The sequence below is a fragment of the Tursiops truncatus genome, chromosome 2 (assembly GCF_011762595.2).
Source record: "Tursiops truncatus isolate mTurTru1 chromosome 2, mTurTru1.mat.Y, whole genome shotgun sequence".
Taxonomy (NCBI): Eukaryota; Metazoa; Chordata; class Mammalia; order Artiodactyla; family Delphinidae; genus Tursiops; species Tursiops truncatus.
In genome coordinates, this window is record NC_047035.1 from 118,452,257 (window position 1) to 118,471,953 (window position 19,697).

General features: G+C 39.0%; 1 protein-coding gene and 1 pseudogene across 1 annotated transcript in view; one reads left to right on the forward strand and one right to left on the reverse strand.

The window, feature by feature from the left end:
* The window catches only part of UBE2Q2 (ubiquitin conjugating enzyme E2 Q2), a 72,792-nt gene that overhangs the window by 10,744 nt on the left and 42,351 nt on the right, over positions 1-19,697 (reverse strand). The window contains exon 9 of the mRNA XM_019950305.3: positions 9,028-9,086. Coding sequence (XP_019805864.1) covers positions 9,028-9,086 — 59 coding nt within the window. The remainder of the gene's footprint in view (positions 1-9,027; positions 9,087-19,697) is intronic.
* Positions 9,309-9,861, forward strand: LOC101324187 (eukaryotic translation initiation factor 1 pseudogene; annotated as a pseudogene).

The window sequence follows — 19,697 nt, forward strand, 5'->3', positions numbered from 1 at the left end:
TAATAACAGAAGACTTTTAAGGTATCAGAAACTAAGAACTTAGCCCTAAATATTCCAGAGAATGGGGGAGAAAATGGGGGAGAAAAATTTCCTTATATGGCCTTCAACTGTTCTACTCAACCAAAGATTTCTCCACCATCATGTTACACAGCCAAAAGTTTTTCCTCTGACAGGAGTGACTTTACCCTATCTATAATAATGAACATCTGCATTTATATTTATACTTAAAATTTTTTTTCATTCTGTTTTGAGGATCAAATGGTTCTGACCATGGAGCCCCTCTCTGGGACTCCCCTATTTCTCTTCCCAGTCCTGAGGACTGTTCTCTGAACCAACGACAGTTACTGGGGATTTCCCAGATCTCTGTTAGGAAATCATTATTTAGATCAAGATTCTTCAGCCTTTTAACACTTTCTCAAACAAAGTAATTCCTCCTTTAATGTTAAACTTTAAAACACATTAGGACTTCCCTGGTGGTGTAGTGGTTAAGAATCCGCCTGCTAATGCAGGGGACATGGGTTCGAGCCCTAGGTCTGGGAAGATCCCACATGCCGCAGAGCAACTAAGCCCGTGTGCCACAACTATTGAGTCTGTGCTCTGGAGCCTGCGAGCCACAACTACTGAGCCCATGTGCCACAACTACTGAAGCCCATGCTCCGCAACAAGAGAAGCTACTGCAATGAGAAGGCTGTGCACCGCAACAAAGAGTAGCCCCCGCTCGCCACAACTAGAGAAAGCCCGCACGCAGCAACGAAGACCCGATGCAGCCAAAAATAAATAAATAAAAATAAATAACTAAATTTATTCTTTAAAAAAAGAGCTCGAATCTTTAAAAAAAATCATTAAATATCATGCTTAAAAATAAAATCAAAGGAATGGTAATTACAGAAGAAAAACTGTGGTAATCTTGAAAATACATAAGGTAAGACCACTGATCAGGTCTAGGTGAAAAGTGAGTCTACCACAAATTTTTTTTGTCCTCTGGGACTTTGCCCATGCCTTTCCCTTCCTTGCCTGAGATTCCCACTGCTGCCTACTCTTCCAAATGCCATATTCCCCCCTGCCCCATAAAACTTTCCAAGACCATTCTAGCCAGCAAATTTTGCATTCTGGCTAACCAAATGCATCCTTGTGTTGACTAAACCAAATTACACTTAAGTAAGCAATCTAAAAACTTCTACTGTAGACCATTAGTAAAAACAGTTACAGTGAAATTATTCACTATCATAAAGTAGTCAGTAACTACCCCCATCCTGAAGAATTTAGGCAACTGTCTCTCTTACTTGCTTGTCCCAACTTCTGGGAACTTTCAAAGTAAAAGTTTAATACGAAGGAAAGAAAAACACTCCAAAAAATTAAATTAGGGAGGAGAATCATGGGATTTTAAACTTTGTATATTCTCTTATGTTCCTGAAACTCAGAAATCTGTCTCCAATTCTTGGAATCTCCCACTGGGCTCAAAGTGCATCTTGTATATAGTCAGCTTTAAATAAGCACTTGCTGATTTAACAGAATTACAAGATCCAAGTTCTCATTTGGATTTTGGCTCCTCCAGAACTGCTCAAAGTCTAGTAATCTGTTAATGAGTTAACACTCATTACACTCATTGGTCCTTACACTTCAGAAATGCTAAAGAGAAACATTTTAGCAAAAGGAGATTTGTAGATGACACTGAGTCACGAATTATCTAACCACCACCTTCCCTTTTAGCACCCCACTCTTCATTTTGGGGTGGAGAGTCTTGTCAGGAGGGAAGAAGGGAAGTTTTCATACTTGTAGATCAAAAGAAAGTACATTTTCTACAAGCACATAATAGCTATAAAAATGTTTGTTGGATGTCTAACACAAGACAGAAGTAGTTCTAGTACCTATGCAAAAAGTGAGCTAAGTATATATTAATGCATATTAAACTTTTCCTTAATATACACTTACTAAGCTTTTCCTTAATATATGCTGTCAGCAGCATTTACACCTAAAAAAAAGTAGCCAATTCTACTTTTGTACTGTATCATTTTATCAACTCTACTTCTGTACTGTATCATTTTATCAATATGTATTCCAAGCGCTTATTGCTCTTTGCCTCCAAAGAGTTGCTGCTGAATATTGAGACAATCCAAGAACACTAAAAAAATAATAAGAATCTAAGAGTCATCTAAAGATAAAATGCCATATACATGGGCATAGTAATATTTTCAACTTAAAAAAATTTTCAATTGCCAAAGTTGTATAGCAAACAGTATCCTAAGCTCAGCCTCTTCAGGCATTCAATTTATAGAATTTTTGTTTTACTAGAAGGTTCCTGCAAGAATGTTTGCCAGCTAACCTCCCCACCCACAGTCTATGATGATCACTTAATTGCTTTGAGGGGACAACAGATACCATTAATCAGTACTTAAGGGGACAACAAGGAACATTAATCACACAACATGATTCTTAAATCATATGACATGATCCAAAAAACAGAGATGAGAAATAAAATTTTTATATTATAGTCAAATTCTTGATAATGACATTAAAAAAAAAGACAGGCTTATCAGCCCACACAGAACAATCATAATCCTCCCCTTTCGAGGTAAGGAAAGGGGCAATGGATTCTAAGAACAGAGCCCTAAGAGAGGGATAAAGAAAATTCTGACATTTAAAACCAGTTTCTTAAGATAATGTTCTCTCAATACAGACAGAAACAACCCATGGTCATCTAGAAGTAGAAGTATTTTCTTTGTGGATGACTGGGGCACAAAGAATACTTCTTACTATATCAACCAATAAAGCATCTTCAGTTGCCTACAAACAGCTCTCTCACAATATATTGTATTATCATCAAATAATCTTTCTGATTCTCACTACACTACACCCTGGACTAAGCAAGAAAGATGGTCAAGTTTCGATGGCTCAATAATATAGCTCATAAAAATACCAGTGGACTGGGAATTGTATATTACCCTAAATTGCCTACATCTTGCTAACTTACTGTATTTTCCTATCTCATTCATTCATTCAAAAATATCTACTGCATATATAGTATGGATGCTAAAGCACTGAACCAGACACAGAGCATACAATGAAGAAAACTGACATGACCCTGCCTTCATGATGTTTACAATCCAGTAAAGATAACAGATGTTAAACAAATAAAGTGGGGGATGGAGACCCAGAGTTCTGTGAGTAGGAAAAACCAGGAGGCTTATTTTAAATTTGCTGGTCAGGAACAGCATATCTAAAAGTGACACACAGGCTGAGACCTGCAGGAATTGAAGTGTGGGTGGGAATAACATTCCAGGCAGAGGAAATGTATATGGAAGTCATGAGGAAAGAGTCTGCTCGGCACTAGGGGCTGAAAGACAACTAGTGGGGCATTAGCTCAGAGAGGAAAAGTGTAGTAACAAGATGACTGAAGAGGAAAGCAAGGGCAAGATCACAGAGGGCGTGCAGAATATGGTAAGGACATCAACCTGTAGGAGCAGTGGGAAGACATGCGAAGAGCTTAAGCAGGGGAGCAACATAATCAGAACAAATTTGTAAAAGCTCACTCTAGAGAAGCTTTATGAATGAGGGAATAGAAGCAGGAGTCTGATCAGGAATCCTCTGAAGTGATCCAATTGGGAACTGATGGTGGTAGCAACAAAAATGGAGACAAGTAATTGGATCTGAGAACTCTTTAAAAGGGAGAATCAAAGGAAAATGAGGAAAAGGTGATGTAAAGAATGACTCCTAGGTTCATTAATTAAGATAAGCAAGACTGGGGAAGGGAAACTGAAAAGAAGATGGGTTCAAGTTTTTGTCCTGAAGAGTTTGAGATGCCTGTATAAGAGACATTCAAGTTGAGGTGTCAAGAAGGCAGAAGGATATTGGAAGCAGAAAAGACATAGGGATGTGAGATACGAACCTGGGAGTCACTGGCACATAGAAATATTTCAAAAGCCATGGGAGCTTTTTCAACGAATCATGCTAGAGCAACTGGACATTAGGCAAAAATCTATGACCTACACCTCATACCTTATGCAAAATTTAATTCAGATGATTCACAGACTTATCTGTAAGTAAACTGTAAAACCTTGAGGAAAAAAAGGTAGGAGAAAATCTTTGGGATCTAGGACTAGGCAAAGAGTTTTTAGATTTGACACCAAAAGCATATCTATATAAGGAGAAACATCTATAAATTTGACTTCATGAAAACTAAAATATTTTGTTCTACAAAAGATTCTGTTAAGAAGATGAAATGAAGCTACATACTAGAAGAAATTTAAAAACCACATATCCAGGGTTTCCCGGGTGGCGCAGTGGTTGAGAGTCCGCCTGCCAATGCAAGGGACACGGGTTTGTGCCCCGGTCCAGGAAAATCCCACATGCCGCGGAGCAACTAGGCCCGTGAGCCATGGCCGCTGAGCCCGCACATCCGGAGCCTGTGCTCCGCAACGGGAGAGGCTACAACAGTGAGAGGCCCATGTACCGCAAAAAAAAAAAAAAAAAAAAAAAACACATATCCAGCAAAGGACTATTATGTAGAATATATTTTTAAAACTTTCAAAATTCAATGAAATACAATCCAATTAGAAAACTGGCAAAAGACATGAACAGATATCTCTTGGAAGAGTATATAAAGCTGTCAAATAAGTACATGAAAGATATTCAACACTGGGGAATATTAGGGAAAGTAAGTTAAAACCACAATGAGACATCACTACACACCTAACAGAATGCCTATAATAAAAACAAGTGACATCACCAAATGCTGGCAAGGATGTGGAGAAAGTGTGTCACTCACACATTCTTGGTAAGAATGTAAAATGGTAAAGCAACTCTGGAAAACAGTTTGGTAGTTTCTTTAAAAACTCTATATGCAATGACCATATGACCCAGCAATTGCATTCCTGGACTTGTATCCCAGAAAAAGGACAATACATTCACAAAAAACACCTGTACACAAGTATTCATAGCAGCTTTACTTGTAATACCCAAACACTGAGATCAGTCTAGAAGTCCTAAAGCAGATTACTGGTTAACCAGACTGTGGTACATGGTGCACCGTGGAATACTACTCAGCAATAAAAAGGAACAAAGTAGTCAGATACTTAGATGACACTCTAATTATGAGTTAAAAAAAAAGCTAATCCCTAAAGTTTGCAATCCAAAAATGTATGATTCCATTTATGTAAATTGTTTTTGAAATGACAAAATACTAAGAATGCAGGACAGATTAGTGGTTGCCAGGAATTAAGGGAAGAGGGGGCATTACAGTAAAATGGGTATGGTTTAAAGGGGCCTCAAGAAGGATCCTCATGGTGTTGGAACTGTTCAGTACCTTGACTGTGGTGGTGGATACACAAACCTACTCAATATAGAACTTAATACACACATACACACACGAGTTATAAGTAAAACTAGGAAAATCTGAATAATCTCTACTTATCGTATCACTATCTCTGTATCACTGTCTCATACTGTATCACTGTCTCCTCGTAATATTATACTACAGCTTTGCAGAAATGGTACCACTGGGGAAAATAGGCAAAGGGTACAAGGTATTTCTATTATTTCTTACAACTGTGTGCAAATACACAATTAACTCAATTAAAATTTTAATTTTTAAAAAAAGGCAAAGGAGGGCTTCCCTGGTGGCGCAGTGGTTGAGAGTCCGCCTGCCGATGCAGGGGACACAGGTTTATGCCCCGGTCCGGGAAGATCCCACATGCTGTGGAGCGGCTGGGCCCGTGAGCCATGGCCGCTGAGCCTGCGCATCCAGTGCCTGTGCTCCACAATGGGAGAGGCCACAACAGTGAGAGGCCCATGTACCGCCAAAAAAAAAGGCAAAGGAATGAAGGGGAAAGAAAAAAGGACCCAGTACTAAATTCTGAAGAACTCCAACAGGTAGAAGTTAAGTGAACAAGGAGTTTCCAGCAAAAGAGACTGAGAAGAGGCAGTCAGAAGCCAAGGGAAAAATGTTTCAGTGTTGCTGAGAAATCTGATAATCAGATATGACAGAGCCTGAAAAGGGACTTCTGTCCAATACCAAAGTCCCTATCAGCTATACCAGTTTGTTAGGAACACTAACAGCCAATGCCAGACTACATGGGGCTGAAAAGTGAACAGGAAGTGAAGAGTGTGGTTATATACACATTGCTTGTGGGAATGTAAATGGTACAGCCACTTTGCAGTCTGGTACTTCATCAAAAAGTTAGTTACCAAAGGACCTAGTGCCTCCTCACATAGGTATATGCGAAAGAGAAATGAACATATGCACACAGAAGCGTGTACATGAATATTCACAGCATTATTCATGATAGCCCAAGGGTGGAAAAAATAAATGTCCATGCATAAATAAAATGGAATGAAGTATTGATACATGCTGCAACTTGGATGGACCTTGACAAATTTTTTTTAATATAAATTTATTTTATTTATTTATTTTTGGCTGCGTTGGGCCTTTGTTGCTGCACACAGGCTTTCTCTAGTTGCAGCGAGCAGGGGCTACACTTCATGCGGTGCGCAGGGCTTCTCACTGCGGTGGCTGCTCTTGTTGCGGAGCATGGGCTCTAGGCACACGGGCTTCAGTAGTTGTGGCACGCAGGCTCAGTAGTTACGGCACACGGGCTTAGCTGCTCCACAGCATGTGGGATCTTCCTGGACCAGGGCTTGAACTCATGTCCCCTGCATTGGCAGGCAGACTCTCAACCACTGCGCCACCAAGGAAGCCCACAATTTTGTTAAGTGAAAGAAGCCAGTCACGAAAGGCTGTAATTTGTTTGGTTCCATTTAAATGAAATGTCCAGAACAGGCAAATCCAGAGAGACAGAAAGGAGATTAGTGGCTGCTGGTGGGTGCGGTGTAGGAGGGAGGAATGAGAAGTGATTGCTAATGGGTACAGAGTTTCTTTTGGAAGGTGATGGAAATTAGTGGTAAAGGTTGCACAACTCTCAGTATACTAAACCACTGAATTATACACTTTAAAAGGTAAGTTTATCATATGTGAATCGTATCAAAATAAAGCTGTTATGTTTAAAAAAATTTTTTGACTATGACAAGAAACAAATAAGGGAGTAGCTAGGACATGTGGGATATAAAATATCTGGAACAAAAATTGCTTAATAATCTATCCAGAGTCACAGTGTTCAAGCTTTAGCCTTATTCTAAGATTGCAAGCTCTGTTCTATCAGGCTTCACACTTTTTAGTTCTTCTTTAGTTCTTCCCGTGTCAGCCAGTAATTCTTCCTCTTTACTTAATAGTAGATTGTTTTTTTGATTTTGCCTCAAAATCACTTAGATTCTGCCTCAAATCAGCACCCACCTTTCATTCATCTTTCCATTCCCATTACTACTGTACCGATTTAGGTTCTCATCACTTCATCCTAAGACAGTGGCCTCAGCTCTAGTTAACAAGGCTTGCATTCTTCCAGGTTTTGTGAATATAAGTTTGTCCTGTAGTCTCTTCTACTGTCACCATATTTATCGTTCTAAAACATTCTCTTTACTGTTATGTCCCTGTTCCTGAACCAGTTACAGAAAGATAAATTCAATATCCATGGGAAATAGTTTGCTCACCAATCCATGCTCCTATATAATTATAAGATATTGTCAACACAATTTCTTATAATTCTTCTATATGAATTCTACCCCTCTTGTGTTATAGCTCAAACTGATCTGGTACACTCTGAATACATCATGCTCTTTCCCAAATGAGTGACTGTGTTTACTTTTCGCCTACATAGACAATTTTCCTTCAACCTCCGTCAGTTGACCAAACCCCACCCAATACTTCATGGCCTAGCTGAGATCCCACCTACTTGTCCAAGTCTTCCCAGATCACTATCGCCAGAAGCAATCTCCTTCTCCTTCAACCTCAGAGAACTTAAGTCCATATTTAACATTTGACAATCAGTTGAGTACTCAATACTTTTAATCTTTTACATTGCTGGCTTTTTGTATAATGGAAAAATACTTTATTAGAAGTTAGAAGATTTATCTGGATAAGTCACCAGCTTATTATTCCAGTTATTCACTTGAATAATGGGAAACTAACCCCATTTGGTAAAAGGAATCAAAGAGAAACTGTTCAATATATAACAGATTTTTAAACTGAAAATGGCATTATTCATAATTTCATGTGTTTTCTCTACAACAAGGTGGTAAACTACTAAGATCATAAATTCTTAAAATTCTTGGGATTTTTCACAACAGAATGTGAAAAATCTATGTCAAGTTTACATGAGATTTCAAAATGATCTGATAAAAATATTTTTATATATTTATCCTGAATTTACAAAAAGTTTCCAAATATTTTCCTCAATCATTTATAGCCACCCAGATTGCTTTAATCTAAATGAAACTATTACTATATCAACCATAGAGATGATCAGAGGACTGGATATTTTTAGGTTTTAATCACCATAATATGTCTCACAAAGTGGAATTGATTAGCTGAGCATATCAGAATTCTCAAATTAGTTTAACTGCTCTTACTTTGAGGATCTACAGAACATTTCACAACTAACCTAGGTACAAATTCTGATCTTTTCCCCATCCTTCATATGACTTCTAATCACCAAAAGGCAATATAAGCTTCAATTAAAAAATGGATGACAATTACCATTTGATCCTACCAAACTGAGACAACTACCTTTAGAAGATCAATGACCAGCTCCATAGGCCCATGAGATTTCCTGTATTATTCCTAGGATCATAGGCATGTGGGAATCACTCTAATCCTAACTTTCTCTAAACCCTCAATCACATCTTACATTTGAAAAATTTGCGATTTTTTAAGGTGAAGTATATACAAATAGAGGTCATTAAAAACTCTACCTGTAAACATAATGGTTTATGCCAATGATTCTCAAATTATGGTTCCCAGCCTAGAACATCAGCTTCACCTGAGACCATCTAATACATGCAAATTCTTAGGCCCTACCCCAGTCCTACTGAATCAGAAACCTTGAGGTAAAGCCCAGCACTCTAGGCATCCTAGCATTTAACTACCCCTCCAAATGATTCTGATGTAGACTATCAAAGAAAACAATCACTTAAACTTACCCTCCTGAGAGAACAGGTAACACCACTCGAACAAATGGAGGATCAAATGGAAAGTTATCCTAAAAAACAAATAAGCAAGTTTAATTTTAAGAATATCCTTAATACTGTATTATTTAGACGATTTAAAAATACTCTATAGCCCAGTCACTGAGCCGCCACCAAGGACTCAGCAGCCTCCCCCTTGAGCCCCCTCGCTTCCCAACACTCTGTCCCCACAACCCGCCTTCTCCAGCCGCCGCCTTCCACAAGCCGTTTCCACCGAGGAAAAGGGATTGCATCGTATGTCCACTATCCAGAAGCTCCACACTATCTACCCCTTTGCTGATGCAAGGGTGATGATCTGCTTCCTGCTGGCACTGAGGATTATATCCATATAAGAATTCAACAGGAAAACGGCAGGAAGACCCTTACTACTGTCCAAAGGATCACTGATGATTACGATAAAAAGAAACTAGCGAAGGCGTTTAAGAAGAAATTTGCTTGCAATGGTACTGTAATTGAGCATTCAGAATGTGGAGAAGTAATTCAGCTACGGGGTGATCAGGACAAGAACATCAAAAATATATGCCAGTTCCTCGTAGAGACTAGACTGGGTAAGGACGATCAGCTCAAGGTTCATGGGTTTTAAGTGCTTCTGGCTCACTGAAGCTTAAGAGAGGATTTCCTTGCAATGAGTAGAATTTTCCTTCTGTCCCCTGTCACAAGTTTAAAAACCTCACAGCTTGTATAATGTAACCATTTGGGGTCTGCTTTTAACTTGGACTAGTAACTCCTTCAGGCAATAAACGAAAAAGAGCCAAAAAAAAAAAAATAAACATTAAAAAGAAAGAAAAAGTTTATAAAGAATGTATACATTTATTATCTAATGATGAATGAGGGTCATAAACATAAAAATAGTCCTGCAAAATGAAATGAAATGAAAACGAAAGCTAACATAAATGAAGTTAAGATCAGGCCCAACAAAAACAGAAATATAGATCAATGGAACAGGATAGAAAGCACAGAGATAAACCCACGCACATATGGTCACCTTATCTTTGATAAAGGAGGCAAGATTATACAATGGAGAAAAGACAGCCTCTTCAATAAGTGGTGCTGGGAGAAATGGACAGGTATATGTAAAAGTATGAAATTAGAAGACTCCCTAACACCATACACAAAAATAAACTCAATATGGATTAAAGACCTAAATGTAAGGCCAGACACTATCAGACGCTTAGAGGAAAACATAGACAGAACACTCTATGACATAAATCACAGCAAGATCCTTTTTGACCCACCTCCTAGAGAAATGGAAATAAAAGCAAAAATAAACAAATGGGACCTAATGAAACTTCAAAGCTTTCACACAGCAAAGGAAACCATAAACAAGACCAAAAGACAACTCTCAGAATGGGAGAAAATATTTGCAAATGAAGCAACTGACAAAGGATTAATCTCCAAAATTTACAAGCAGCTCATGCAGCTCAATAACAAAAAAATGAACAACCCAATCCAAAAATGGGCAGAAGACCTACATAGACATTTCTCCAAAGAAGATATACAGATTGCCAACAAACACATGAAAGGATGCTCAACATCATTAATCATTAGAGAAATGCAAATCAAAACTACAATGAGATATCATCTCACACTGGTCAGAATGGCCATCATCAAAAATCTAGAAACAATAAATGCTGGAGAGGGTGTGGAGAAAAGGGAACACTCTTGCACTGTTGGTGGCAATGTAATTTGATACAGCCACTATGGAGAACAGTATGGAGGTTCCTTAAAAAACTGAAAATAGGGCTTCCCTGGTGGCTGACAGTCCGCCTGCCGATGCAGGGGACACAGGTTCGTGCCCCGGTATGGGAGGGTCCCACATGTGGCGTAGCGGCTGGGCCAGTGGGCCACGGCCGCTGGGCCTGCGCACCCGGAGCCTGTGCTCCGCAACAAGAGAGGCCACAATGGTGAGAGGCCCGCGTAACGCAAAAAAAAAAAAAAAAAAAAAAAAACCTAAAAATAGAACTACAATACAACCCAGCAATCCCACTACGGGGCATATACCCTGAGAAAACCGTAATTCAAAAAGAGTCATGTACCAAAATGTTCATTACAGCTCTATTTACAATAGCCAGGACATGGAAGCAACCTAAGTGTCCATCAACAGATGAATGGATAAAGAAGATGTGGCACATATATACAACGAAATATTACTCAGCCATAAAAGGAAACGAAATTGACTTATTTGTAGTGAGGTGGATGGACCTGCAGTCTGTCATACAGAGTGAAATAAGTCAGAAGGAGAAAAACAAATACCGTATGCTAACACATATATATGGAATCTAAGGGGAAAAAAAATGTCATGAAGAGCCTAGGGGTAGGACGGGAATAAAGACACAGACCTACGACAGCATGGACTTGAGGATATGGAGAGGGGGAAGGGTAAGCTGTGACAAAGTGAGAGAGTGGCATGGACACATACACACTACCAAATGTAGGGTGGATAGCTAGTGGGAAGCAGCCGCATGGCACAGGGAGATCAGCTAGGTGGTTTGTAACCACCTAAAGGGGTGGGATAGGGAGGGTGGGAGGGAGGGAGATGCAAGAAGGAAGAGATGGGAACATATGTATATGTATAACTGATTCACTTTGTTATAAAGCAGAAACTGACACAACATTATAAAGCAATTATACTCCAATAAAGATGTTAAAAAAATAAAAAAATAAAATAAAAAGATCAGGCCCAAATAGGACAGTATATTGTAAACTTAAGAAACACACAGAGATAGCCTCACCCACCAGAGGGCAGCCAGCAGAAGCAAGAAGAACTACAATCTTACACCTATGGAACAAAAACCACATTCACAGAAAGACAGACAAGATGAAAAGGCACAGGACTATGTACCAGATGAAAGAACACTATAAAAGCCCAGAAAAACAACTAAATGAATTGAAGATAGGCAACCTTCCAGAAAAAGAATTCAGAATAATGACAGCGAAGATGATCCAGGACCTCGGAAAAACAATGGAGGCAAAAATCGAGAAGATGCGAGAAATGTTTAACAAACATCTAGAAGAATTAAAGAACAAACAAACACAGATGAACAACACAATAAGTGAAATGAAAAATACACTAGAAGGAATCAATAGCAGAATAACTGAGGCAGAAGAACGGATAAGTGACCTGGAAGACAGAATGGTGGAATTCACTGCTGCACAACAGAATGAAGAAAAAGAAAGGATGAAAAGTAATGAAGACAGGCTAAAAGACCTCTGGGACAACAATAAACGCAACAACATTCGCATTATAGGGGTCCCAGAAGGAGAAGAGAGAGAGAAAGGACCCAAGAAAATATCTGAAGAGATTATAGTCAAAAACTTCCCTAACATGGGAAAGGAATTAGCCACCCATGTCCAGGAAGTGCAGAGAGTCCGATATAGGATAAACCCAAGCAAAAACAGGCCGAGACACATAAATAATCAAATTGGCAAAAATTAAAGACAAAGAAAAATTATTGAAAGAAGCAAGGGACAAATAACAAACAAGGGAATTCCCATGAGATAAACAGCTGACTTCTCAGCAGAAACTCTACAAGCCAGAAGGGAGTGGCATGATATACTTAAAGTGATGAAAGGGAAGAACGTACAACCAAGATTACTCTACCTGGCAAGGATCTCATTCAGATTTGATGGAGAAATCAAAACCTTTAGAGAAAAGAAAAAGCTAAGAGAATTCAGCAGCACCAAACCAGCTCTACAGCAAATGCTAAAGGAACTTCTCTAGACATGAAACACAAGAGAAGAAAAGAACCTACAAAAACAAACCCAAAACAATTAAGAAAATGGTCATAGGAACATGCATATCGATAATTACCTTAAATGTGAATGGATTAAATGCTCCAACCAAAAGAAACAGGCTTGCTGAATGGATACAGAAACAAGACCCATATATATGCTGTCTACAAGAGACCCACTTCAGACCTAGGGAAACATTCAGACTGAAACTGAGGGGATGGAAAAAGATATTCCATGCAAATGGAAACCACAAGAAAGCTGGAGTAGCAATACTCATATCAGATAAAATAGGCTTTAAAATAAAGAACGTTACAAGAGACAAGGAAGGACACTACATAATGATCAAGGAATCAATCCAAAAAGATATAACAATTATAAATATATATGCACCCAACATAGGAGCACCTCCAATACATAAGGCAACTGCTAGCAGCTTTAAAAGAGGAAATCGACCGTAATACAATATTAGTGGGGGACTTTAACACCTCACACCGATGGACAGATCATCCAAACAGAAAATAAGAAAGGAAACACAAGCTTTATATGACACAACAGACCAGATACAACTGATATTTATAGGACATTCCGTCCAAAAACAGATTACACTTTCTTATCAAGTGCGCACGGAACATTCTCCAGGATAGATCACATTTTAGGTCACAAATCAAGCCTCAGTAAATTTAAGAAAACTGAAATCATATCAAGCATCTTTTCTGACCACAATGCTATGAGATTAGAAATCAATTACAGGGAAAAAAACATAAAAAACACAAACACATGGAGACTACACAATACATTACTAAATAACCAAGAGATCACTGAAGAAATCAAAGACAAAATCAAAAACTACCTAGAGACAAATGACAATGAAAATACAACGATCCAAAACCTATGGGATGCAGCAAAAGCAGTTCTAAGAGCGAAGTTTATAGCTATACCAGCCTACCTCAAGAAACAAGGAAAATGTCAAATAAACAATCTAACCTTACATCTAAAGGAAATAGAGAAAGAAGAACAAACAAAATCCAAAGTTAGCAGAAGAAATCATAAAGATCAGAGCAGAAATAAATGAAACAGAAACAAAGAAAACAACAGCAAAGATCAATAAAACTTAAAGGTGGTGTTCTGAGAAGATAAACAAATTTAATAAACTTTTAGCCAGACACCTCAAGAAACAGAGGAAGAGAACTCAAATCAATAAACTTAGAAATGAAAAAGGAGAAGTTACAAAAGACATCACAGAAATACAAAGCATCCTAAGAGACTACTACAAGGAACTCTATGCCAATAAAATGGACAACCTGGAAGAAATGAACAAATTCTTAGAAAGGTATAACCTTCCAAGACTGAACCAGGAAGAAATAGCAAATATGAACAAACCAATCACAAGCACTGAAATTGAAACTGTGATTAAAAATCTTCCAACAAACAAAAGTCCAGGACCAGATGGCTTCACAGGTGAAGTCTATCCAACATTTAGAGAAGAGCTAACACCCATCCCTCTCAAACTCTTCCAAAATATTGCAGAGGAAGGGATACTCCAAAACTCATTCTATGAGGCCACCATCACCCTGACACCAAAACCAGACAAAGATACTACAAAAAAAGAAAATTACAGACCAGTATCACTGATGAATATAGATGCAAAAATCCTCAACAAAATACTAGCAAACAGAATTCAACAACACATTAAAAGGAACACATACCACGATCAAGTGGGATTTACCCCAGGAATGCAAGGATTCTTCAAAATACGCAAATCAATCAATGTGATACACCATATTAACAAATTGAAGAAGAAAAACCATATGATCATCTCAATAGATGCAGAAAAAGCTTTTGACCAAATTCAACACCATTTCTGATAAAAACTCTCCAGAAAGTGGCCATAGAGGGAACCTACCTCAACATAATAAAGGCCATACATGACAAACCCACAGCAAACATCATTCTCAATGCTGAAAAACTGAAAGGATTTCCTCTAAGATCAGGAACAAGATAAGGAGGTCCACTCTCACCACTATTATTCAACATAGTTTTGGCAGTCCTAGCCACAGCAATCAGAGAAGAAAAAGAAATAAAAGGAATACAATTTGGATAACAAGAAGTAAAACTGTCACTGTGTGCAGATGACATGATACTATACATAGAGAATCCTAGAGATGCCACCAGAAAACTACTAGAGCTAATCAATGAATTTGGTAAAGTTGCAGGATACAAAATAATGCACAGAAATCTCTTGCATTCCTATACACTAATGATGAAAAATCTGAAAGAGAAATTAAGGAAACACTCCCATTTACCATTGCAATAAAAAGAATAAAATACCTAGGAATAAACCTACCTAGGGAAACAAAAGACCTGTATGCAGAAAACTATAAGACACTGATGAAAGAAATTAAAGATGAAACAAACAGATGGAGAGATATACCATGTTCTTAGATTGGAAGAATCAATATTGTGAAAATGACTATACTACCCAAAGCAATCTACAGATTCAATGCAATCCCTATCAAATTACCAATGGCATTTTTTACAGAACTAGAACAAAAAATCTGAAAATTTGTATGGAGACACAAAACACCCCGAATAACCAATGCAGTCTTGAGGAAAAAAATGGAGCTGGAGGAATCAGGCTCCCTGACTTCAGACTATACTACAAAGCTACAGTAATCAAGACAATATGGTACTGGCACAAAAACAGAAATATAGATCAATGGAACAGGATAGAAAGCCCAGAGGTAAACCCACGCACCTATGGTCAACTAATCTATGACAAAGGAGGCCAGGATATACAATGGAGAAAAGACAGTCTCTTCAATACGTGGTGCTGGGCAAACTGGACGGCTACATGTAAAAGAATGAAATTAGAACACTCCCTAACATCATATACAAAAATAAACTCAGAATGGATTAGAGGCCTAAATGTAAGACTGGAGACTACAAACCTCTTAGAGGAAAACACAGGAAGAACACTCTTTGACATAAATCACAGCAAGATCTTTTTTGATCCACCTGTTAGAGTAATGGAAATAAAAACAAAAATAAACAAATGGGACCTAATTAAACTTAAAAGCCTTTGCACAGCAAAGGGAACCATAAACAAGACTAAAAGACACCCCTCAGAATGGGAAAAAATATTTGCAAACGAATCAACGGACAAAGGAGTAATCTCTGAAATATATAAACAGCTCATGCAGCTCAATATTAGAAAAACAAACAACCCAATGCAAAAATGGGCAGAAGACATAAATAGATGTTTCTCAAAAGAAAATATACAGATGGCCAAGAAGCACATGAAAAGCTGCTCAACATCACTAATTATTAGAGAAATGCAAATCAAAACTACAATGAGGTATCACCTCACAGCAGTTCGAATGGGCATCAACAGAAAATCTACAACCAACAAATGCTGGAGAGGGTGTGGAGAAAAGGGAACCCTCTTGCACTGTTGGTGGGAATGTAAATTGATACAGCCACTATGGAGAACAGTATGGAGGTTCCTTAAAAACCTAAAATAGAATTACCATATGACCCACCAATCCCTCGACTGGGCATATACCCTGAGAAAACCATAATTCAAAAAGACACATGCACCCCAATGTTCATTGCAACACTATTTACAATAGCCAGGTCATGGAAGCAACCTAAATGCCCACTGACAGACGAATGGATAAAGAAGATGTGGTAAACATATACAATGGAATATTACTCAGCTATAAAAACGAACAAAACTGGGTCTTTTGCAGGGACGTGGATGAATCTAGAGACTGTCATACAGAGGGAAGTCAGTCAGAAAGAGAAAACCAAGTAACGCATATTAATGCGTATCTGTGGAACCTAGAAAAATGGTACAGATGAACCAGTTTGCATGGCAGAAGTTGAGACACAGATGTAGAGAACAAACGTATGGACATCAAGGGGGGAAAGTGGCGAGGTTGGGTTGAGGGGGGTTGTGGGATGAATTGGGAGATTGGGATTGACATGTATACACTGATGTGTATAAAATAGATGACTAGTAAGAACCTGCTGTATAAAAAAAATAAAATTCAAATAAAAAAGAAATACACAAAGGTGTTCCATGTCCAACAGAACTATATAAAGGAACCATCCCAATAATGATAGACTAGGTAATTTGGATCGATCCTCTGGCTAAGAATTAGAAAAGGTAGACAAAAATGTACAATTACAGAGCTAAGATCAGGAAGAGAAAGGGAACCCCAGAGAGTGGGGCCTTTTCTTTCCCTTTGGGTTTTCTTTCAATTACAGGAGAGGAAGATAAGAGGTTAAGAAGCTAGGGCTAAGAAGATAAAAATTGGATCTCAGGGTCCACCAAGGGAGACCTTTATTAGGCTCCAACACTTTAGGTTGGGACCCTGAAGGACAAACCACAAACTGCCCTGATGGAATGAAGCCAATCTTTACATCATCTCAATGCCTTTCTGGATTCAGTGATCCTGGATTGCTACTGCCCAAGCACCTGACAGGGGCAAAGGTACATCTTCTCTGTAGAGCAACAGCATCTAAGCCTTCGAATTACCTCTCTAATTTTTCATATATAATATCTATCATCAAAAATAACCAGTCAGAAAAGACTTAAAGACAGCCATGTGAGGCCTGGTCTTCTTGCACTTGAGGCTCCACGTGAGTTGCCTGCATGCAAAGAGCAGCTCCTCCAGGTTCCTTCCCTGTGCTAAATGTGGCCCTGCAGCTTGTCAGTACCCTGGGCGGTGCTTGTGGCCTCGGTGACCTGGGTGCCCGCGTGTCTGTGGTACACCCAAACCAGGGGTCTGTCTAGCTTCTGTAAAGTCTCCAGGGAAAGCCATTTTTTCAATGCCTACAATGGAATGGCAAGGCCTCTGATAAGCAGGTGTAGAAGATATGCTTGCTCTTCAGGCCACAGTTCAGAAGAGGGGACCTTCAACATGGCGGAGGACTAAGACATGGAGATCACCTTCCTCCCCACAAATACATCAAAAATACTTCTACAAGTGGAACAACGTCTACAGAACACGTACTGAACCTTGGCATAAGACCTCAGACTTCCCAAAAGATGCCTGAAGGCGACCTACACGCACAAGGGGGGCCAAAACAAAAGATGAACAGCAGGAGTTGTGCGAACAAAGAGAACGGGAAATTTCTCCGTGCAGCCTCAGGAGCAGAGGATTAAATCCCCACAATCAACTTGATGTACCCTGCATCTGTGGAATACCTGAATAGACAACAAATCATCCCAAAATTGAGGCAGTGGACTTTAGAAGCAACTGTAGACTTGGGGTTTGCTGTCTGCTACTGATTTGTTTCTCATGTTTACCTTAGTTTAGTTTTTAGCTCTTGTTATCGGGTAGATTTGTTTATTGGTTTGGTTGCTCTCTTCTTTTTTAATTATTTTTTTATGTTAATATTTTTTTTTTAATTTTAATTTTCTTTCTTTTTTCCCCCCTTTTCTTCTGAGCCATGTGGCTGACAGGGTCTTGGTCTCCAGCCAGGTGTCAGCCCTGAGCCTCTGAGGTGGGAGAGCCGAGTTCAGGACACTGGACCACCAGAGACCTCCCGACCCCCCATAATATCAACTGGCGAGAGCTCTCCCAGAGGTCTCCTCCTCAACGTTAAGACCCAGCTCCACGCAATGGCCAGCAAAGCTCCAGTGCTGTATGCCCCATGCCAAACAAGGCAGGAACACAACCTCACCCATTAGCAGAGAGGCTGCCTAAAATCATACTAAGTTCACATACACCCCAAAACCCACCAACACACGGCACTGCCCACCAGAGAGACAAGATCCAGCCCCACCCACCAGAACACAGGCACTAGTCCCCTCCACCAGGAAGCCTACACAACCCACTGAACCAACCTCACCGACTGTGGGCAGACACCAAAAACAATGGGAACTAAGAAGCTGCAGCCTGTGAAAAGGAGACCCCAAACACAGTAAGTTAAACAAGGTGAGAGGACAGAGAAATATACAGCACATGGAGGAACAAGGTAAAAACCACCAGTCCAAACAAATGAAGAGGAAATAGGTAGTCTACCTGAAAAAGAATTCAGAATAATGAGAGTGAACATGATCCAAAATCTTGGAAATAGAATGGAGAAAATACAAGAAATGTTTAACAAGGACCTAGAAGAACTAAACAGGAAACAAACAATGATGGACAACACAATAAACGAATTTAAAAATTCTCTAGAAGGAATCAATAGCAGAATAACTGAGGCAGAAAAATGGATAAGTGACATGGAAGATAAAACAGTGGAAATAACTACTGCAGAGGAGAATAAAGAAAAAAGAATGAAAAGAATTGAGGACAGTCTCAGAGACTTCTGGGACAACATTTAACATACTAACATTCGAATTATAGGGGTCCCAGAAGAAGAAGAGAAAAAGAAAGGGACTGAGAAAATATGTGAAAAGATTATAGTTGAAAACTTCCCCAACATGGGAAAGGAAATAGTCAATCGAGTCCAGGAAGCGCAGAGTCCCATACAGGATATATCCAAGGAGAAACACACAAAGACACATATTAATCAAACTAACAAAAATTAAATACAAAGAAAAAATATTAAAAGCAGCAAGGGAAAAGCAACAAATAACATACAAGGGAATCCCCATGAGGTTAACTGCTGATCTTTCAGCAGAAACTCTGCAAGCCAGAAAGGAGTGGCAGGACATATTTAAAGTGATGAAAGGGAAAAACCTACAAACAAGATTACTCTACCCAGCAAGGATCTCTACCCAGCAAGGATCTCATTCAGATTCAGCGGAGAAACTAAAACCTTTACAGACAAGCAAAAGCTAATAGAATTCAACACCACCAAACCAGCTTTACAACAAATGCTAAAGGAACTTCTCTAGGCAGGAAACACAAGAGAAGGAAAAGCCCTACATAAACAAA